The sequence below is a fragment of the Vicugna pacos genome, chromosome 4, assembly GCF_048564905.1.
Source record: "Vicugna pacos chromosome 4, VicPac4, whole genome shotgun sequence".
Lineage (NCBI taxonomy): Eukaryota > Metazoa > Chordata > Mammalia > Artiodactyla > Camelidae > Vicugna > Vicugna pacos.
This window is the reverse complement of record NC_132990.1, coordinates 22,880,840-22,893,849: the sequence shown is the minus strand read 5'-3', so window position 1 is coordinate 22,893,849 and position 13,010 is coordinate 22,880,840. Positions and strand designations below refer to the sequence as shown.

Here is a 13,010-nt window from a genome sequence, read left to right as displayed (position 1 = left end):
AAGGCACGCAATTATATATAGTTAGATAATAAAATACTTAGAGACGTAAATTCCTTCCAGTGAATGATACATACATCAGTTATTTGTATTTAATTTAATTTGTATTTCTTTATACAATCTGGATTGAATTGTACTCCAATCTATTTTTGTGATTTTTTTTTGACGCCCTAATTGTTGAAAGCATTCCTTTCGGTATATACCATGGTCTCTTTCGGTTGTCCAGTAAGTTAATAAGGAAGAATAGTACTTTTCAAGCTACTGTTACTCTATGTATAATCTATTGCCACTCTGACTCTAAATCCTTTAAAAATGTTTTAACCCTGTTAGATATATAGGTTAGGTGATCTCTATCTTTACACTTAAGAAAACTGAGACACAGAATGAATACATTAATTGTCCACAGTCACACAGCTACTAAGTGATGGAGCTGAGATTAGAATGTAAGCCATATGACTCCAGAGTCCACGCTTTTACTCATTATGCTATAAAAATTTTTTAAATTAATAAACTTATGTAGGAAAGTTCTAACCAAGTTGGATTCTTACATTATGACATCTTTGTAATATGCGTTTTACTCCAGATTTTGTCATGCTTCAGATAAGTACTGTATTGTAGGAGATGGAAAAGGGTCAGAGGACCTGAGTTTTGATCATTCTTTGTGCATTCGCTTCTTGTGGGACCTGATTGAGGGAATTACTTACCTTCTCCAGAGGTTTGAAACAGGGATACCTTTCTATACACTTCAAACGGTTTTTGGGGGATTAAACAAAATAGCTATGAGATTTAAAGAGTCTGGCAAAAGTATGTATCAAGCTGGCATTGTTTTATTTATTATAATTCTGTAATCTCTCAATTATCTAGAAGTCAGAGGTACAGCATTTTCCAGCCAACTAAAATAACTGGCCTAAGTCTAAAAACAGAAAAGAATCAAAGAGCTCTCTTAAAATCCACTCAATGTATTCTATTGAAAATTATTGTCAGCCTTCATTTACTGCCTGTTGTCTTTTATTTTAAATATAGCTCTAATGAGTTTGTTTAACTTCTCAGCAGAAAACACCTCAAAAGCAGTAAATTAGAAGTGCATATTAAGAGACAGGGGGATTGTTTTTAGGCTGAAATATTGACAGAAGCAAGAAACGATGATCAACAGATTGACAGAGAGAAAAGGGAAATATAAAAATGTTAAGGTAAAAATGCAAAATTAGAAAAACAGCAGTCTGGGACCGTTTAGAGTAGGGCTGAGGAGCCATTTGTATCATAATAGTTCTTAAAGGCATCACTATATAATGATACAATGATATTATAATAGATACAGTAATATAATTAATATAGTAATATTTACAATATAATATAACTATTAAAAATTCACTATTAGCTTAATATAATCGTGGATTAGTATATTTCTAAATGAATGAACAATCATTCCAGAAAGAATTTAAGATTAATGATTAAAGCAAAAGCTTCAATTATAAATTTCCTAGTGTGGAACATCTTACTCTCAAAAGGCTAGAAATAAGATACCATACCTCACTGTAAACTCATAAAATATGGTGGAAATTTAGATTGCATTACACAAACATTTAATCAAAACCTTTAACATTCAACACAGCTGCCATGTTGAGGTAGCTTTGGGTTTTTAAGAAAATTAGTATCATATTTAATGTGAATTTTTAATTTACATATGCTATACTAATGAGATGTTTAAAGTCTGTCTAATGAATTTGACTCATATTTACATTGTGTGATTAATGGTTTCATCTTCTCAGATTTATATTTTTTAGCAGAAGTCAGTCAAACCTGGAATAGTTCTAATTGAAACAATTGATTATAGTTATTAGAAAAATTAGCAGAATAACTGCTCCAAATATTTTAAAACTTGTATTTCATTCTACTTATATTAGTTTGATACTTTTTAAATTTAATAAATGAATTAATGTATTTTGACACTGTCTTACAGGTAGAAAAACCAAAATATCAAATGATGTCTCAGATCACATGTTTACTTGGAACTTGAGTCAAAATTGAAAGTTTGGAGTTCCTAACACTCTAGTTACTACCTCTGACTCCTAGGCTGTATAGACAACAAATACCACAGAGCTGTTCTGCTTTGAAAAATAATTTATGTATAAATACTTTAATAACTAGTATTATTAAGAAATTCAAGTAAGGAAGTATTTAGCATTCATAAGATTCTCTATTCGGTTGTCTATTAGTGTCTAACAAATTATCCTAAAATTAGCAGCTTAAAACAATTTATTATTATTATATAATTTATTATTTCTTATGATCCAGTGGGTTCTGTAGATAGTTCTTTTGCTGCTATCTGCTGGGTTTCCCCATATGCCTGTAGTCTTCTAAACTGAAGATTTACCTGGGCTGAAAGTTCCAAGACCGCCTTACTCCCAGACTGGTAATTGTTCTGCTGGCTGTCATCTAGGGTACCTCAGTACTCCCCCAAATGGCTTTAGTATTTGTTGGAAGGTAATCCGAGAGCAGCATTCCAAGAGGGCAAGGTGCAAGCTACAGGGATTTAGGCTCTGGATCTGATACTTGCACAATGTCATTTCTGCCACATACTTTGGGTTAAAGCAAATCATAGGCCAGAGCATACTCAAAGGGTTAGGAGATGGATTCCGCCTCTTGATGGGAGAAACAGCAAAGCATTTGTGACCATACTTAGTCTGTTATAGGTTATTAGTAAATCTAGAATTCATTTCAAGTGATCTTATTAAACCATTAAAATAATCACATGCACATTTACATTTTACAAATTACATGCACATTTACATTTACAAAAATACAATCCATATTTCCCATAAATGTACTTTGGGTAGGCGCCCTGCAATTGTTATATGATTCTGTTCCTCCATGATTTTGGCATCTTATATAAAAATTTTAGTGTGTCATGATATTTCTATTAGAAAATACAAAATGAAGCATCTTAAAATGTTTACATGTTTATTTTAATTATAATTATTGCAATTTTGTTACTCTTCATGAGAATGGCATTTGTATTTGTGCTTTAGAATAAGATTAAGAGATACATTTGAATTTATGTGTATTTTTAATCTAGAATGCAACTAATGAACTCACTAAACAATCATCAAACTTGAAGTCTCTGAAATTTGAACTCCTAGCAAAAGAAGAACACATAAAGGAAATGCATGAAAAGTATGTGCTTTGTATTTTTATCCATTGTATTTGGTGCCACCTAGTGGCAACTAGTACTCTATTAAACATTGCACCCAAGAAACAATACCAACACGTTAAAAATTAAGTTTCACTTCCTTAGTTCATGTTTAAGGCTACGTAAGATGAAAGCTTACGGAATATTACACATAGCATGGTTGGTGGCAAGATAGTTACTATTTTTTACATAGAGTAAGAATGTTTACAGTCAGATTTTTTTCCTTAAACATATTTACTTTTGAATAAGTATCAGTTAATAACCTAAAGACTATGAACAAAAAACTTTAGAATATGGTAATTATTTGACTAAAAATATACGTATAGATTGATCTTTATATTGGGCTTAATGCTTAAGCTTATAAAGCTAAGGTGGTTAAAGTATTTGTATTTAAAGTAACAATAGGGTTATGAAAGTTTGTACTTTATGTGTTTATACTGAAAAGAGGTTAAAAATGTATCTTATAAAATCAAAATTATTTCCTTTCTATATTTTTTATGGATGTTCTAGAGCTTGGAGGTGATAACAAGTTTAGAAAGAATTCTAGTAATTCATAATTTGTGTTACTTATATTTTGTACAAATACATGTATACAACATTAGAATTGAAGGTCACTTTAAAGTGGTATTAATAGATAAAACTATTAGACAGAAAAGGTTGGTTCATTTTTAAGCAGCATATCATTAAGCCTATTTATAGATAAAGAAGGTAGTTTTGCTCACTGTTTGCTAGTGAGGACTCTAGAGAAACATTCTTTGAATCCTTTACCTGCTTGCTCTGTGCCTCAATTTAATAGAATTAACTCATAAAGTTCTTAAGATTAAATGAGTTAGTACATGTAAAGAAGTTACAACTGTGACTGGCACATAGTAAGCACTCAATAAACGTAGCTATTGTTATTCTTATTATAGTAGTAATAGTTGTTATTGCATCTACCATTGTATACTTAATGTTGTCAACTTAAGCTAAACTGATATGTCAATTCTACTTCATATGATGTTAAATTAGAACATAACATGCCTAATTTTAGTGTCTTTACATGATATTATTAGATTTTGTGTTTATTAAATATTAGAATTGTTTCTTATCAGTATTATGCTTTTTGATAATGTCTAAATATCACTTTGGTTTTCCTTAGCAATGCAAGAATGTTAACAAAAATATATAATAATTTTGTTTTCATAAATTTTATTAATCTTTCTCAGTTCAGCCATTTTTTAATGTTTTAATGCATATATGTATTATATTCTAATTACCAAGTCATAATTGGATTATAAATTTTATGAGTACTCAAAATATTATAGAGCAATATTTTATCCCATACAATTATTTTATTAATTTGCAATTTTATTAATATCAAGTAGCATTTAAAAATTAACACTAGGTGTAACACTGGATAATATGTTAAGCTATTTTCTATCACTCTTGATAAAATGCTTTTCTTCCCTTTCAAGGATGTCTCGAATGGAGAGAGATATAACCATGAAAAGGCATTTGATAGAAGACTTGAAATTTCGACAGAAAGTAAATTTGGAAAGTAATGAGAGTATTAATGAAATGCTAGAAAATCTTGAAAAAAAGGTATCAATTTTTGCATTCACTGACACTAAAAAGTAATATCCCCTTGTATTTACTTTCTTAACTCAAATATTCAATCTTAATAAAATTTATAGCAAATATTCATAAAATATGTATGTTGTTATATAATGACATCATTTGCTCTTAAAGTACATTATTTTAAAATTCAAGACTTCAAAATCTCATATATAATATAGCCATACATTCTCTTTATATTTGTAAATATACTGTGAGAAAATAATCAAGTTTAATCTTAAAAATTTTCAACATTTCTTGGATATATAATTCCATTTTATTTAGCATTTTCTTTCATTTAAAACTGTTTATATTGATAGAATGGAGTGTATATTTTAAATGAGAAATATGATAATAATTTCAGAAGTCCCTTGAAATGTGTTCTCACCACAATTTTGTTTAATTTTGGGGGGGGGAGGGAGGTAATTAGGTTTACTTATTTGTTTACTTTTTTTTTTTAAGAGGAAGTGCTGGGGATTGAAGCCAGGACCTTGTGTATGCTAAGCATGCACTCTACCACTTCAAGCTATACGCTCCCCCACACAGTGTTTTTGAAGTGTATTTTCCCCTTGTATACACTTAATTCAGTGTACTTACAAAAAGAGTCATATTTAAAACAGTTGTACAATATCTGACCCCAAAGTAGAAATCAGCAATTTGCTGACTAAGAGGTTTTTTTCTTTAAAAATTTTAAAAGGTGTTATTTACACAACTCATAAAGCAACTTGTGCTTTGGCATTCACTAAATGTCACCCACTCCAGAGAGAGCATCTCCCTTACTTTCCTTATTGGAGATAAAAATATAAGTAGTGCTCAAATGGGTTTAAGAGAGGAAATTTTCATACGCAAGACAAATGCATAGATTTTCTTTCTTTCTCCTGCATACATTCACATGAATTATAAGTACTTCCTATAGGTTTTTTTCAATGCTGTCCTTTAAATTTTGCTCATTTTTTAACTCCTATACTCATTTCAGATACAGTCTTAGAATGTTCATGTAAGTAATCATATATCTTTAGTAACATTAAACTGAAAAAAACTATTTCTTCTGCTATTTTTTGAAATGTATTCAACATATTTTGTATTACTGATTTAATTTTATCCTATAAGGTACATGTTTTACTTTCATTAGGGAATATAAGTGAGAGTTATCCATTATTTGGCTTATTTAAGAACCAAAACCAACCATCTACTACTTGATTAAAATTTGAAATATAGTTTAAATTCATATTATATTATTAGGTAAAAGTCTACACATACCAATATTCCTGCTGTTGTGTAGTTTTGGGGTTTTGCTGTTGATTTAAGGATTCATAGGGATTTAGTCTTATTCGTTGCATACGTTTTATAAACCTTACACTTGAATTTGGTACTATTTATGAGAAAAATAAATGCAACTAGATTTATTCATGCATTCAGTTGGTTTCTGTTGAAACAAATACTGTGTAGTACTAGAATGTTTTTACCAATAAGTACCTTTGTGCTTTTATTATAGGTGAAGACATTAACTGAAGAGTGTTCCAATAAGAAAGTATCAATTGATTCACTAAAGCAAAGACTTAGTGTTGCTGTGAAAGAGAAGTCACAGTATGAACAGATGTATCAGAAAACTAAAGAGGAGTTAGAAAAAAAGGTATTGTTTTAGGACATTTTAGCTTAGAGATGGAATGTAACAATGTCTTTTTATTTTTAAAGTTGTCATTCTTTTCTCCTCAAAACTACTATGGCTACTTAAACGTTTCCAATAACTGCAAAAAATATTTCTATCTCTACATGAAATGCTAACAATACGTTTACTATTAAAGGTAGAGCTGTATTAGAGGAACATTTTGTTTGCCTTGATAATTTCTAATAAATGAAAACTCTTGTTGAGAACTGGGATTTATGTGAGTGGATATAATTAAATGTTTAGGTCCACCTAAACTTATAAAATAATTAAATATTTCCATTTGATATATGAGATCTTTTGTTCTAAAATAGCTTCCATGCCTTTAATGATTTATTATTTTTAAAAAGCATAAACTAATTTTAGTGATAAATGTATGAGAATATATGCTCAGGATATTCACTGAAAGTAAAAACAACTGTCAATTTTACTCAAATAAAAATAAATACAAGACATAGAATAACAAAACCCTTTCTTTACCTGACATCTCTAACTTTCAAATCTGTTTAAGAAATATTTTTTTATTTTATGATTACTGGTCTTTTGCAGGATATCAGGCTTTCTTTTCTCGTATCAAAAATAAATGAGGCTGAATCTGCAATGGCAGAAATTGAAACAGCGGCATCAAAGCATCTCCAAGGATTAGCGATGCAAAGTGAGCAGGCCCTCGAAGGTGCACAGAAGAAATTGCTGTTAGCCAATGAGAAAGTGGAAGAGTTCACCATATTTGTGAAGGTTTGAATCTTTGCGCTTTACTAACTTGTACTTGCCCTCAGGGAATGAAGGCAGTGGCCTATTTCAGAAGATATGGGGAGTACTTGGAAGTTCCTTTCTGCTTTCCTAAACCACAAAGCATCTTCTCCTACCCTACTTGCCACATTGTTCAAAATTTCTCTATAAGAGATTTGTTTTTATAACTTGAGTTTAAAATTATCCACTCTATTATTAATATTCTTTTCTTAACGTCAGTTTATGCCCTATCAAGACATGGAATGCATAGAGGAACGGTAAATGATTTAGCAGGACAAAGGAAGGCAAACCGAAATGCCTCCAAAGGGTGTACCATCTAGAAATTATCTGACAGCTGAAGAATCCAAGAAGGCCTCAGACTGCGCAAGGAATCATGAAAGCTGAGGATGGTAGGGGAAGGGCGGATACCAGGCTAAATGGGTGTTTCATTTGGAGGTCTTTATAAGGAATTTTTAGACCTCTGGTCTGTAATTCTGCCCCATGTAGTTGGCCAGTATTCCTGCCTTAACCCTTCCAGAAAAACGGAAGAGGAGCAGTTCTGGTTTCAGAGACAGGAGGTACTGAGGGCTGGGAGTCTGATGATTGCACCACTACTTTGAGCCCACTGTGCATGGTTTACATCTCTGTTTAGTGCCTTCCATTCTGCCTTGTATTATCATCAGCAAACAAATCTGTTGCCAATATATAGACTATGATGAATTCCTTAAAGTCAAGGACAACATTTGATTATTTAATTATTCTCTGCCTCCACAACATGATTTTACCTTCATAAATCTTTTTTTCTTGTTTTATATTCAGCTTAGAGTTTTATTTGTCGCATTGTTAGCCAAGATATAAAATTAGAAATACATAATTGTAAAATTTATTCAAATTCTAATATTGTTTGTCCTGAAATAGTCTTTTTTAATTGAAGTATAGTCAGATTACAATGTGTCAATTTCTGGTGTACAGCATAATGTTTCAGTCATACATATACATACACTATTTGTTTTCATATTCTTTTTCATTGTAGGTTACTATAAGATACTGAATATAGTTCTCTGTGCTTTATGGAAGAAACCTTACCTATTTTATATATAGTAGTTAGTATTTGCAAATCTTAAACTCCCAGTTTATCCCTTCCCACCCTCTTTCCACCTGGTAACTGTAAGTTTGTTTACTATGTCTGTGAGTCTGTTTCTGTTTTGTAGATAAGTGTCATTAGTGCCTTCTTTTTTCTTTTTTTAGATTCTGTGCATGAGTGATATCATATGGTATTTTTCTTTCTCTTCCTGGCTTCACTTAGAATAATCTTCTCCAGGTCCATCCATGTTGCTGCAAATGGCATTATTTTATTTTTTATGGCAGAGTGGTATTCCATTGTATAGATACACCACAACTTCTTTATCCAGTTCTGTCAGTGGATATTTAGGTTGCTTCCATGTCTAGGCTATTGTAAATAGTGCTTCTATGAACATTGGGGTACATGTATCTTTTCAAATTTGAGTTCCCTCCAGATACATGCCCAGGAGTAGGATTGCTGGATCATATGGTAAGTCTATTTTCAGTTTTTTGAGGAATCTCCATACTATTTTCCATAGTGGCTCCACCAAACTGCATTCCCACCAAAAGTCTAGGAGGGTTCCCTTTTCTCCACAGCCTCTCCAGGATTTATCAGTAGTGGACTTTTAAACAATGGCCATTCTGACTGGTGTAAATGAATACTTCATTTTGGTTTTGATTTGCATTTCTCTGATAATTAGCAATATTGAGCATTTTTTCATGTGCTTATTGGCCATTTGTATGTCTTCACTGGAGAATTGCTTGTTTAGGTCTTCTGCCCATTTTTGGATTGGGTTGTTTGTTTTTTTGTTGTTAAGTTGTATGAGCTGTTTATATATTCTGGAAAGTAAGCCTTTGTCATGATTTGCAAATATTTTCTCCCATTCCATAGGTTGTTGTTTTGTTTTGCCTGTGGTTTCCTTTGCTGTGCAATAGCTTATAAGTTTGATTAGATCCCATTTGTTTATTTTTGCTTTTATTTCTGTTGCCTGGGTAGACTGCTCTAGGAGAACATTGCTAAGATTTATGTCAGAAAATGTTTTGCCTATATTTTCTTCTAGGAGGTTTATAGTGTCTTGTCTTAAATTTAAATTGTTAAGCCATTTTGAGTTTACTTTTGTGTATGGTGTGAGGGAATATTCTAACTTCATTAATTTACATGCTGCTGTCCAGTTTTCCCAACACCACTTGCTGAAGAGACTGTCTTTTCTCCATTGTATATTCTTGCCTCCTCTGTTAAAGATTGACTGTAAGTCGGTGGGTTTACTGAAACAGACTTTGAAGTGTCCTTTTTAAAAAGAAGAATTGATAACTAGCAGTTTTTAAAATAGAAAAATGATTTTTATGATTAGATATCTGATTATTATAAACTTGATGACATTTCATGAGCTTTGTGATAATGTAATATGTGTACTTCATCACATAAAGTAGCTTAGCAAAAACTATCTTTTAAAAAATAAAAATTTTAAGTCAGAGAATATGAATTATAGTTAATGATATAGTGAATGTCTAACTCTAATTGTTCAAGAGTGACGTGTTAGTCCTTCATATTTTCACCAAAATGATAGAGTGTAGATGTTTTAATAAATTCAGGATTGTCCTGGTTTCATGGCTTTTTAATATGAGTAATGTATTAAAGATTGTATAGTAGAGATGATGACATATATGGGTAAAGTATTTTTAGTACTCTTTTAGAACTTTTCCACATTGTTTCAGTTTGGTATTGAGATTGCCTGCATTAAAATCAATAGATTCTATTGTATTTAAATAATATGCATAATTCTGGGCCCCAAATTTATTGAATCAAAATCTTGGTTGTGGTGGGGCCCAATAATCTGCATTTAACAAGCTAAGTAGGTGACATTATGCATTAATACAGTTTTTAAAACACTTTTCTTAAAGCCCCAAATTGCTTTTATGGATTGAATCTATATAACAAAGTATCTATCAGTTTGGTATTTAATGACACCCTTTACCACTTACGACTTCAGATAGTAATTTGGCAGTTGCTTTTCTTCACTGTGTTTTAGGGCCAATATGTAGTTGATACTGGCATTACTTCTGCCGTTTAATTCATTTATCTAATAAAGAGCCACAAGCAAACTGTTGGTCAAACCTGAAGCGCTGGCAAAGGCTGGATATTTGGGTCTGGGGAATGAGATTACCATCATCCTTCTCTTCCTCGCACATACGGCCCTAGGACTGGGCAGAAATGCTCAGGTGTTGCCATCTGAGGCAAGACACTATCAGTGACTTCCTAAATACTACTGTGTTAAAGCTAAGCTTCCACCTTTTTAAAAATTTAAGACTTTCCATTATTTGACCTTATCCTGTTTGGAATCTTTTTCCCCCCACTACTTTCCAGCTTTCACCCAGGTTGTGTTCAGTCTTGCCTTTGCTCAAGTTCTTCTCTCTTGACATGCCCTTCCCTCTCTGCTCTTTGCTCTAAATCCTTCAGTTTTAGCTTGGTGCCTTCCCCTTCCATGAATTCTTTTTTAACTCTGTGTTTAAGAGGAAAGGACCCTACTCTGCCAGTTTCTAGTTCTTTTATCTCAGGCAAGTGACTTAATCATCTGTGCCTCAGTTTCCCCATCTATATGTAGAATGAGTGTAATAATGGAACATACCTGAAGTGAGAATTTAAATGCATTAACATAGATGAAGTTCAAGCACTGCCCGATATACCTAACGTGTTATCTGAGTATCAGCTAGTAGTAGTAGTGGTGGTGGTGGTGGTGGTGGTGGTATGGCTATCATTTATTTCCTGAATAATCATGGTATGTCCATATAAATTAACACATGACTGTGAACTCTGTGTTTGTCTTTTTGTTTCAAGTAGATTATAGCCAATATGAAGTCAGGGACACTATCATTCATTTTACCCACATAGTAGGGCTCATTAAATTCTTGAGGAGTTGATTTTACATCTGCTTCAAGAATAGTACTGGACACTTAATCACGGCTCAGACTGAAAACTCTGTGAAGGCAAGAGCTGTGCATATTCCTTAATGAGCACAGGTAAAGAATATACACAGTTCCTACCTGTAACATTGTGATCACCTGGACTCATTCTATGCAGAGCTTATTAGGGTGTCAGACACACAAAAGTACTTAATAAATATTATTAGTAGTATTAATAGTAATAATGTTTGTTCTTGCCCTGTTGTGGAATCTGTGTTCCCTTTAGTCTTTTCATTTATTCATAGGGCACAACCAGATTATAGAAGAGGTGGAGTGGCCATCTGTTCTAGATCTAGTCTTGAATATGGAATTTTGCCCTGGGGTAAAATCAAGTGCTTTGAGCATCTGGGCTGGATATATGGCAGAGCTGAGGCTTTGAATTCTCCTAATAATGGAATAAAACGCACAAGGGAAATTTCTAGAACTATTTGCTCTGTTTGATTGAGCCTTGATATAGGCTTGTTAATGTGCTTGTATGTGAGAGTCATATGCCAAATTCCATCTTCTCACTGGTTTTTGTTAGCTGATAAATAAATGTCAGTCAAAGAGTAACATTTAGCGAGAAGCTTAAATCGTTTAATTGTCAATATATATTCACTTTGGTAAGATCTAGTAATATGTTTTGGGTATATAAATTCCTTGCTTCTTTAGTGAGAACATTTGTAGAACATTATAATTTTATTTTTAGTATGTTAATATTTTGGCACTGTTTTACTCTCTTAATTATGAAATTATGATTTTTCTGTTCTTTTTTCCCAGCTTTCTTGAGATACGACATTAACATTGTATAAGATTAAGCTGTACAATGTGATGATTTGATACACATATATTATGAACTGTTTACCAAAATAAGGCTAGTTAACACATCCTTCACCAACATCTCATTTCCCCTGCCCCTTAGCCCCTGGCAACCACTTTCTACTCTTTCTCAGTTTGGCTTTTTAAGATTCCACATAGAAGTGATAAGTGTCTTTTTCTGTCTGACTTATTTCACTTAGCTTAATGCTCTCAGGATCCATGTATATTGTCACAAATGGGAAGATTTCCTTTTGTGGTCAAGTAATATTCCATCATACATATAAACACATACACGCACATACATACATACATATATACACACATCATATTTTCCTTATCCATTAATCCATCAATGGATGCTTAATTTGTTTTCATGTCTTGGCTATTACAAATAATGCTGCAATGAACATGAGAGTACATATATCTCTTTGAGGTTCTGTTTTCATTTCCTTTGGATACATAATCAAAAGTGGAATTGCTGGATCATATGTAGTTCTGTTTTTAATTTTTTGGGGAGCTGCTGTACTGTTTTCCATAGTGACCGAACCAATTTACATCCCCACTAATAGTGCACAGTAGTTCCCTTTTCTCCACATCCTCAGCATTTGTTATCTCTTGTCTATTTGATAATAGCCATTCTAACAGGTGTGAGGTGATACCTTGTGGTTTTGATTTGCATTTTCCTGATAATTAGTGAGGTTGAGCACTTTTCATGTACTTGTTGGTCATTTGTAAATATTCTTTGGGAAAAAATGTCTCTTCAGGTCCTTTTTAAAATTAGATTATTTGGATTTTTGTTACTGAGTTGTATGAGTTATAGATAGTTTGTAATCAGGAAGTGTGAGGCCTTCAGCTTTGTTGTTAAGAACATTGGCTATTCAGGATCTTTTGTAGTTTCATACAAAGTTTCATACAATCCTATTTCTATCAAAAATGCCATTGGAACTTTGATAGAGTATACATTGAAATCTCTAGATAGCTTTGGGTAGAATGGACTTTTTAACAATTTCAATT

The 13,010-nt window shown here is 32.2% G+C and overlaps 1 protein-coding gene across 2 annotated transcripts in view; it reads left to right on the top strand.

The window, feature by feature from the left end:
- Window positions 1–13,010, top strand: part of CNTLN (centlein) — a 245,958-nt gene that overhangs the window by 200,068 nt on the left and 32,880 nt on the right. For both annotated transcript variants that reach the window (XM_006208273.4, XM_072959367.1), the window contains exons 20-23: window positions 3,074–3,171; window positions 4,642–4,768; window positions 6,276–6,413; window positions 6,996–7,181. In XM_006208273.4, coding sequence (XP_006208335.1) covers window positions 3,074–3,171; window positions 4,642–4,768; window positions 6,276–6,413; window positions 6,996–7,181 — 549 coding nt within the window. The remainder of the gene's footprint in view (window positions 1–3,073; window positions 3,172–4,641; window positions 4,769–6,275; window positions 6,414–6,995; window positions 7,182–13,010) is intronic.